The sequence below is a fragment of the Tupaia chinensis genome, unplaced genomic scaffold (assembly GCF_000334495.1).
Source record: "Tupaia chinensis unplaced genomic scaffold, TupChi_1.0 Scaffold000453_1, whole genome shotgun sequence".
Taxonomy (NCBI): Eukaryota; Metazoa; Chordata; class Mammalia; order Scandentia; family Tupaiidae; genus Tupaia; species Tupaia belangeri.
In genome coordinates, this window is record NW_006159960.1 from 58306 (window position 1) to 69028 (window position 10723).

General features: G+C 36.2%; 1 protein-coding gene across 6 annotated transcripts in view; it reads left to right on the plus strand.

Annotated features, from left to right (window-relative positions):
• The window catches only part of LOC102495620 (complement factor H-related protein 2), a 66399-nt gene extending 56779 nt beyond the window's left edge, over window positions 1-9620 (plus strand). For 3 of the 6 annotated variants that reach the window (XM_006155420.3, XM_006155422.3, XM_014590482.2), the window contains 4 exons: window positions 604-780; window positions 3446-3622; window positions 8467-8649; window positions 9378-9620. In XM_006155420.3, coding sequence (XP_006155482.1) covers window positions 604-780; window positions 3446-3622; window positions 8467-8649; window positions 9378-9577 — 737 coding nt within the window. In that variant the 3' untranslated portion in view covers window positions 9578-9620. Of the gene's footprint in view, window positions 1-603; window positions 781-1731; window positions 1909-3445; window positions 3623-7794; window positions 7916-8466; window positions 8650-9377 lie in introns of those variants that run through there. The other 3 variants (XM_014590483.2, XM_006155421.2, XM_006155423.3) reach the window with 3 other exon arrangements.
• Window positions 9621-10723: the final 1103 nt, after the last annotated feature.

Sequence of the window (10723 nt, forward strand, 5' to 3'; positions counted from 1 at the left end):
GTTTTTACTTCCTCAGCATACTTCTGTGAGTGCACAATACAGTACACACCTGTAAACAAAATACGTAGTGTTGTGTGATTGTGAATGCTTCCTGTAGCTGATACTAACCTACTGCAGGAACCAAAGACCGAGAAAGGGGATTCCTGAGACTCAGGCAAACTGGGAAAGAGGGTTCTCATGTTGGAGAACTGGTCGTAAGTCCCAGCAGTCATTAGACAGGTAGGTCATGAAGTAAGGAGTGGCCGTATTTATGTTTCTAACATGTCTGGAATACTTACTATAGTATAGGTAACTTACATTTGACATGAGCAAAACTAGAGATACAGTTATAATATAACTGACAAGTGTATGCACAGAATAATTTGAATGCAAAAATGTGATCTCAAGCATCAATATTTCTTCAAGGTTCTGGTATCAGCCCCATCTTATATACTTTTGATAAATTTAGAGCAAGTCAATGTAATTAAGTCAGAATGGCTAACATATCTTGTCAAGTTATAGGAAAAATATTGTATATTATTATTTGAATCTATATGTACGAAAGTATAAAATAGAATATTTGGAGATTATTTACTGAACAAATGCATATGATTTTTCTTTCAGAAACAGATTGTGTTGGTTTACCCATGTTTCCTGATGCCACACCCGTAAAAGAGGAGAAGAGCTTATATAGGTCAGGAGAACAAGCAATTTATAAATGTCCCACAAATTACCAACTTGTTGGTTCCAATGTTATCACATGTATTAATGGCAGATGGGTAGGAACGCCAACATGCAAAGGTACTTTGATAAACTTTCGAAATTTATTCATTAGAGTCAGGCAATACAAAGTAAAATGATCTCCAGTATCAATTGAACTGAACAGAGATTAATTTTTTAAGCCATGAAAAACAGATTTTCGCCTAAAGATAAAAGGCAGGAGTTGGCACCCAGTGGTTAACCTTATAACCAGTGTTCTCAAAATGTGGACTCTGGCCCAGCAGGATTCACTTTTCAGAAATGGTTAGAAATGCAAATTATAATTCATGGGTGTAGTCAGTAAAACAAAAACAAAAACTTGGGCCTGTCAGTAGCATGGTGGTTAAAGTAGCTTGACACCAGAACACAATAATATAATCTGGCATAATCGTTTTTACTTCCTCAGCATACTTCTGTGAGTGCACAATACAGTACACACCTGTAAACAAAATACGTAGTGTTGTGTGATTGTGAATGCTTCCTGTAGCTGATACTAACCTACTGCAGGAACCAAAGACCGAGAAAGGGGATTCCTGAGACTCAGGCAAACTGGGAAAGAGGGGTCTCATGTTGGAGAACTGGTCGTAAGTCCCAGCAGTCATTAGACAGGTAGGTCATGAAGTAAGGAGTGGCCGTATTTATGTTTCTAACATGTCTGAAATACTTACTAGAGTATAGGTAACTTACATTTGACATGAGCAAAACTAGAGATACAGTTATAATATAACTGACAAGTGTATGCACAGAATAATTTGAATGCAAAAATGTGATCTCAAGCATCAATATTTCTTCAAGGTTCTGGTATCAGCCCCATCTTATATACTTTTGATAAATTTAGAGCAAGTTAATATAATTAAGTCAGAATGGCTAACATATCTTGTCAAGTTATAAGAAAAATATTGTATATTATTATTTGAATCTATCTGTACCGAAGTATTAGATAGAGTATTTGGAGATTATGTACCAAATGAATACATTTTATTTTTCTTTCAGAAACAGATTGTGTTGGTTTACCCATGTTTCCTGATGCTACACCGGTAAAAGAGGAGAAGGCCTCATACAGGTCAGGAGAACAAGTGATCTATAAATGTCCCACAAATTACCAATTTGTTGGTTCCAATTTTATCACATGTATTAATGGCAGATGGATAGGAAAGCCAACATGCAAAGGTAATGTGATAAACTTTCAAAATTTATTTATTAAAGAGTTTTAGGCAGTAAAATATAAAGTGGTCTCCAGTATCAATCAAACTAAACAAAGATTATTTTTTTAGCCAGAAAAATAGATTTATGCCTAAAAATAAAAGGCAGGATTTGGTATCCAGTGGTTAACCTTGTAGCCCAGTGTTCTCAAAGTGTGGACTCTGGGCCAACAGGATTCACTACTCATAAATGGTTAGAAATGCAATTTACAATTCATGGGTGTAGCCAGTACTCATTAAAACAAAAACTTGGGCCTGCCAGGAGCATGGTGGTTTAAAAAGTTGGATCCAATATTTCCTGCTCAGTTCAAGTCCTGGACATGGAAACTTGAGAAACATGCTGGATATGTATGCATATGCATGCGTGCCCTAAATCCCAACAGGATAATGTAGAAGGAAGGGATTGTGAGGTGGCCATACCCCCCTTTAGGAGGAGTGCTCTCTCACTTTCCTTCTCTTTCTGTCTCTCTCTTAGTCTCTATAGCAAAAAATAAATAAAAATAAAAATAAAATAAAAAATAAATAAAATAAATAAACACTAGAAAGTTCAAAATTCTAGAGTGAGGCACGGAAACTACTGTACCGAGCCCTCCAGGGAGTCTACATACACTTCAGTTTGGGGACCACTATTATAGCCTGTCTTCACTCTTCATGCACCTGAAGCTATCTGATGAATTACACATTATTTACCATGGAATCCTATTTTAAAAATCACAAATAAATCACTAAAGAAATATTTGTAAAATTATAGAAGATTTTCCTCATCTCCAAAGAGAAGCCTTTGATTGATCATTTTTCTGTAAAGTGTGTTCTTTTTTAAACAAAAAAAAATAGAAATTTAATTAAAAACATAATTTCTTTTACTAGAGAGAGAGAGACAGAGAAAGAGGAGTCAGAGAGATACCTCCAGCAGGGTCCCCAGGCAAGGATGCAGGCCCAGCCTCAGGCACCCTGGCTCCCAGGCATGTGTGCGCGTGGTAGGAGACCTGCAGATATGAACCCCGCACCTCCCCTTGGGTCCAGAATCACAGAGTATCACTGCCATGCCACTTCTCGCCCCAAAGAATTCTTAACCTGTTCTCTAAAGATATGTCTTTTTGGTTTATTTTTAAGGGCCTAAATTGCAATTAAACAACTTGAGAACCAAAACCCGATGCCACATACTCTCTTTATTCTAATTTTTTGTACAACTTAAAATCTAGTTGAATTTATTGGATTTTTCATTTATTCTAGTAAACTAAAGAAAAATGCCTTCCATGGGCAGGGGGGAGTCCATCTGGTCCTGCGAAGAGATGGGGAAGAGATATAGGATATGAAAACTTAAATGTTACAAAATGTATTTCTTTGTCTCCTCATCAATATTTCACATGTGCTTATTGGAATAAATAAAATCTTCCGTGACATAACATGTATTTAAATCTCATGTGAAATGTGTTTGCCATCGTATTCATTGATTTGCTACTCAAAGAGAACACTAGATGGAGATACTTCTTTTCTTTCCTCAGATATGTCCTGTGGGAATCCACCCACAGTGAAAAATGGTCGTATGACATCAGAACCAAAGACTAAGTACCCACCTGGTGACAGAGTGCGTTATGAATGTAACAGATCTTTTTACATATTTGGGGGCATCGAAGTGAACTGTCTAAATGGAAACTGGACTAATCCACCCCAATGCAGAGGTAGAGTATGATATTGGGATACGGGAAAATACTCTATTTAAGATCTTAAGTTATTTCCTGAGGAATAAATGTATACAAGATACCATGATGTACACTTGACATCGCTAAAATATATTTACCTCGAAATGTAGAATTGGTGGTTGAAGAATGATTATGGAGCTTCTTCAGGGAATTTATTTAGAAAAAGAAATCTGTGGTCTAGTAAAGGTGTACTTTAATATTTAGAGTTCAGGAAATAAGGGAAACCAACAAATGAGATATTATGTTATCTACTTCTATTTTTTTAATTCAGTTTTGCCTGGTGTTTTTCCATCCTTAATTTCGAATCTACCTAAGTTTTTATGCTGAAGTGAGTTTTGTGGTTCTTACGTCTCCTTGTGCCACTCGTGGTCTCTTACCTGGCATAGTTAGACCACTCACACTCAAAGTAATTAAAGATATGTTAGGGCTTGTCTGTCTTTTTTCTTAAGTTATTGCTCTTGGAATCATAGAATATATGTATGCAACTTAACTCTCTGCTGACATTGACATCAGACCCTTCAATTGAAATATGGCAACCTTACTTTTATATAGGTCTATTTATCCTCCCCATATTTTGAATATAAATGCCTCCATTATCTTCAGTATATATATTGAGCATCATATCAAATTATGCAATTTTGATTCAAACAGCAAGCGTAATTGAACCAATTAAAAAAAAAGACAGTTGATGGAACCAGCAGATGGCATAATGGTTACATCACTGGACTCCCACGTAGTCGACCACTGTTGCAGTCCCAGACCTGGTGGCTTGAAACTCATGTGGATCACATGTGTGTCCATGCCCATAATCCTGATAGGAGAATGGAGAAGGAGGGATTATGGCATGGGGAGTGATTTCTCAATTGCTCTCTCTCTGTCTCTGTCTTTCCAGTGAGCACACATACCCTATAGCAAATATCTCCCTTAAAAAAAAATAGATAGTTGATTTGATTTACCACTCTTCATCAATAACATTGTTTTCTTCTCCATCATGAAATCTCAATTTCTTCTTGTATCTTCTCATTTCTATCTGAAGAATCTTTTCAGCGATTCTTTGAGTACATCTGCTTGAGAAGAATTCTCTTCATTTTACTTTGAGAATGCCTTTATTTACCCCTTTATTCCTAAAAGGTAGGTTCACTGAATAGAGAATTTGCAGTTGACATTTTTTTTTCTTACATCACTCTCTCAAAAATTTTTGCCAGTTCTTTGTGGCCTGCATAGTCAAAACTGAGAAACCTTCTGTACTATCTATTCTTGGTCCCCTAGAGGTACAGTATATTTTCTCTCTAGCTGCTTTCAAGGTAGTTTTCTTTTTATCTTTAAGCAGATTTATTATGACGTGTACTGGCATCATTTCATTGGTTTTATCCTCTTTGGAGTTCACTCAGCTTATTGAATATTTAGGTTCATTCCTTATAACCAATGTGGGAAAAAAGGCATTGTTTATTCCATTTTTTTCAGCCCCATGTTTTTTCTCTCTCTTTTTTAAAATTTATTTTATTATTATTATTTATATATTAAATCACTATACATCATTAGATTGTAAAGAGACTTTACCCAGCATGATATACCTCTCAGTCCAGTTGAGAATACTGTGTACATCTGCATTAACAGATAATAAACCATATCTGTGTCCCACAAATGTCTTACCTCTCCACTTTTCCCCCAAATTTCCTTTCCTATGCTCTTACCCTCTCACACTCTCCTTTCACTTTGTCTCTAGTGGCTGCAACAACTTTTAATGTTTTATGTCCTCCCTTCTTTCAGTCTTTACTATAGAGAGCAGACAGTTAATATATTTTAAGTGGAGACATACAATGTCTCTCTTTCATAGCCTGACTTGATTCACAAATCTTCCATATTCGTCCACTTTCTATTAAATTCCAGGGCCTTGTTTTTTATGGCTGAAGAGTATTCCATTGAATATATGTGCCACACTTTTTCAATCCATTCATCTGTTTGTGGACATTTGGGTTGGTTCAATGTCTTAGGAATCATGAATAGCACTGCAATAAATATAGTTGTGCAAGCGCATTTCCAACTGAGCATTCTCCTGTCCTGTTGATAGATACCCAGGAGTGGAATTGCTGGATCATATGGTAGTTGTATTTGAAGGTCTTTGAGGAACCTCCATATTGTTCTCCACAGTGGCTGGAGCAATGTGCACTCCCACCAACAATGTAGGAGTGTTCCTCTTTCACCACATAGCTGCCAGCACTTATCATTTCTTTTTTTAAATCTTCACCATTCTGATTGGATTTAGGTGGTATCTCATTGTGGTTTTGATCTTCGTCTCCCTTATGATGAGAGATTTTGAGCATTTTTTCATATGCTTTTTGACTGTTCATATATCTTCCTTTGTTTATTCAGCCTATTTGCCCATCTTTTAATTGGATTAATAATTTTCTTCTGGGTAAGCCTCTTGCGTTCTCTGTGTGTTCTGGTTATCAGTCCCTTATCTCAGTCACTGTTAACAAAAAGTCTCTCCCATTCTTGAGGATTTTCAATTCACACAAATTATGGTGTCTTTTGTTGTGCAGAAACTTCTTAATCTGATGTAATTCCTCCTGTCTATTTTAGGTATTATTGCCTGTGCTTTGGGGGTCTTACTTAAGAAGTCTTTGCCTACCCCAGTGTCTCCCAGAGTTTCCCCAGTGTTTTCCACCAGTGGTTTCATAGTTTGCGGTCTTAGGTTTAGATCTTTGATCCACTTTGAGTTGATTTTTCTTAATGGTGACAGATAAGGGTTCAGATTCATTTTTATGCAAGTGGATACCCAGTTTTTCCAGCACTATTTGCTAAAGAGGTTTTCCTTTTCCCACTGGATTGACTGGTACCCTTAGTCAAAGTTCAGTTTGTTGTGTGTTTGGAGATTTATTTCTGGGATCTCCACTCTGTTCCATTAGTCCTCATTCTGTTTTTGGGCTATTATTTCCTTTTCTTTGAAAGATCTCTGAAATTCAGTTCAGTTTAGTGGTTTTCAGTATATTTTCAAAGTAAGTAATTTGTTTTGTCTGTCTTCAAGTTCATGGATTTGCCGTCACTTCTGATCTATTATGAAGCCCAACCATTTAGTTTTGTTCTGTTTTAAAATTTCTGTTGCACCTTTCTGCTCCATACATTCTACTGGGTATTTTTTTCTGTTCTTTTTTTATAATTTTCTTATTATTTATATAATCAATCGTTAGACATAAGTTGGTTTGTAAAGAGATTTTACCCAACATGATATATGCCATACAGCAGGCAAGTTGAGATTATTATACACGGCATCATCAACAGGCAAAAATAAAATCTGTATCCCCCAATTATCCTACTTCTCAGGACCAGCAGTTAGCGTAATGGCTATGTCGCTGGACTCCCATGTAGTTAACTGTGGTTCGAGTCCCGGACCCGGTGGCTTAAACTCACGCTGGGCACCTGTGCATGCATGTCCCAGATCCTGAGAGGAGAATGGAGGAGAAGGGATGTGGCGTGGCCATCATCCGGGAGGTGATTTCTCACTTTCTGTCTCTCTGTCTCTCTCTGTCTCTCTGGCAAGTGCACGTGCCCTATAGTGAAAACCTCTCCAAATAAAAAAATTACTTCTCCATTTTTTCTGGTTTCACTTCCCACACTCTTCCCTTCTCCCACTCTCCTTCCACTTTGTTCTTATTGTCCATAACAATTTTCAGTGCTTTTATGCCCTCCAGTCTTTCGGTCTATACCATAGTGTGTAGATAGTCAGTATATGTTAAGTGAAGACAAACAATATCTCTGTTTGATAGCCTGACTTGTTTTACTCAGCAATAACTCTTCTACGTTCATCCATTTTCTATCCAATGCCAGGGTCTTGTTGCTTTTTATGGCTGAATACTATTCCATGGAGTTTTCATGCCAGACTTTTTTAATCCATTCATCTGTTCATGGACATTTGGTTTGGTTCCATGTCTTAGCAATCATGAATAATGCCATGATAAATTTCTACTGGATTTTTAAAAATCATTGTTAATTTCAACATTGTGTCATCTCAGTGTTCTGTGGACTGTCTTCTTTCCTGATATTTTCCTAGTCCTTAATAGGATGAGGGATTTTTATTTGTTCAGGACTTTCAGGGCATTATAGTTTGAGATATTGGACTTTTTAAAAAATTTACAACTCTTTTTCAACAGGTTTTGAATATGCCACGCTGGATATAAGTCCAAATTCTACACGGGCCTCCACTGACGTCATAGGACATGGGCAGTGTCTTGTTGGTCTAGTGTTTTTAGTCGCACTTTGCGGAAGGAATAGGTAGAAACATTTTATCCTCATCTAGTCAATATAAAGAAGCTAACAATTCAGTTTTACTTTCTATAAACTTGTATTCTTTCAGTTCTTTTCAAGGAGTTGACGTGTTGTAATAAAAATAATAAAATTTTTCAAATGACTAAAGACGCAATTAACATTGCAGTGTGCTATTCTTATATAAGAATAAGAGACTTTCTGTTTGTCTTAACTACTTACCTCTTCAGCTTTTATTCATTAAAAGAACATTGTGGAATACTGGAATACTACAAAATAGACACATGTTTTAGTGCTTTATCTGTGTCTTCAGGGAGGTGGAAGGAAGAGCTTAAAGTGGAATTCTCACTGTATGTGGTTTAATTTTCAAGAAATTATTTCTGTCCACAAAATGTATTATACTCCAATAAAATGGGCAAGCATAAAGTGAAAAAAAAAGAAATTATTTCTGTCCAGAAATTGCACAAGTCTTGATATAGTGTGCACTGTTGTATCTGTATTTTCCTTCTTATAATTTATGCTTCTATTTTGTCTTCAATAAATCTACCGATATTTTGTAGACTCTTCAGGAAAATGTGGGCCTCCTCCACCTATCGACAATGGTGACATTACATCATTTCCGATGCCAGAGTACCCCCCTGGGTCATCAGTTGAGTATCAGTGTGAGTCTTTGTATGTACTTGAGGGCCCCAAGAAAATAACCTGTAGAAGGGGACAGTGGTCAGAACCACCAAAATGCTTAGGTAAGTGCTTTAATACTTCACAGCTCCTGGGAAAATCAGTGTAATGACTATGACATTTATTTACTTATTTACAACAGAATTTTCACAGATTAATGAACAACCACCCTGCTAAATACTTGACTACCAGATATTAATATGTGAGAAAATACAGTCTTAATTATTTTTTATATTTATAGTTTATTTAAAAATATTTAACTCACAAATAAAATTCTATACTATTATGGTGTCCAATATGGTGATTTTATATATTTATAGTGTAATGATTAACACAATTAAATTAATGAACAATTCATCCCCACACCTAGTTACCATTTTCTAAACGTGTCTGTGTCAGTGTGTGGGTTTATAAGTGCAAATGTAATGAGAACACTTAAAATCTGCTCTTTGACCAAATTTAAATGAAAAAGTACAGAATAGTAACCATTTTTGCTACGTTGTACAATAGATCCCCAGGTCTGACACATCTTATAGCTGAAATTTTTACCCTGTACCAATATTTTAATCATACAAAAATGTTAGCGACAGGTTGTTAATATGAAAATAGGTATTATGACTTTTATAAGGAACATAGTACTCCAACTTTGTGTGCTTATTTCAACTTTACCTGAATCAACATTGTGCTTTAGGACTGTGGGAAAGAATTCCTGAACCATTATGTAACATCTTACCTGAAAGGCTATGGAGTTTTGTAAACTACTTGTTTTATGTTCTTTTTTTAATACTTTCAGATGCATGTGTAATATCAGAAGAGATCATGGGAAGACATAATATAGCATTAAAATGGAAACCAAACCAAAAGCTTTATTCCAGAACAGGAGACTTTGTTGAATTTTCTTGTAAACGTGGATATTATCCTACACATTCTCAGGCGTTTCGAGTGCAGTGTCGGAATGGGCAGCTGCCATACCCCAGTTGTGCGAAAAGATAATGACTAAGAAGTATTATTACAATTAAAAAGTGACACTTCACACCAAATTTTATTACTAATACTTTATTTTTCCAGTATTGTTTAACTCAATTTAATTCATAAGTACGTATTTTTGTTGATTTGTGATAATATAGATATATCTCATAATAAGAACCCTCACTTCTTGAAAATATTGCATTAAAACTTGCAACCTAAAATACTGTGTGTCTTATTTTTAGACAGCAAGGGCAAGAAATTTGATACTATTATTGTGGTGTCTGTTTCTATCCATCCCTATTCCAGCTCTTTCAAAGTTGTCTGCAAGTGTGTGAGGCTCCCTGAGACTCTCTGTTTCACAGGAGAAGCGTAAGATATTGTTGTCTTCATTTCCAAAATTATATCACTTTGCAAACATGTAAAAACCAGTCAGATCTCATCTTAGTAATCAGAATTAGATAACTATTACTTGTAACTTATCTATCATAAATAAATGTACTAAAATGATGAAGCGTACTCACTTCTACAAGATACAAATCTTGTACCTTTATGAATACAATCAAAACATGAAGAGTGGTTGAAATTGAATTGTCTTTATAACTTGGTCTCCTGGAATTGGCCTACTGGGCCAACCCAGAGGAATGCCCATCCCTCCACTTTCACATCACTAGATTGAAGCACTAATTCCTAACCATGCTCTGCTGATTCTGTTCATCAAGAAGCTAACCTTTATTGTAGGCTTCAAGCAATGTAGGTATAGTCCAGAATGCTGTGTTTGTGAAAGGGAGTCTGCACTGATCTTTAATGATTTATTAATGCTTTTTTTCCTATCATATAAAACCTAACTCTATGCTCATGGCCACATGGACCAGTTTGCATCCAGCCATCAGCAGAACATTGTTACCCACAATGTAGGTAAATTTGTCTTCTCCTGCTGGAGCTGTAGTGTGTTTTGTGGACATGTAAACATTATGGGCAAGTCCTCTCAGGTTGGGGCTTCTTCAGAACATGTGCTAGCCAGGGTGACCATCACACATATGAAAGCTGATCTCCCTCTGCCTTTTGTGTATTTAAGTAAAGCGTCACTCCATCCAGTGCCTGGTGTGTTTCCCTTGCCATCTGCAATAGCAAGTACAAAGGGCAGAGTGTGTAGAGCCCTCCCCTGAGATT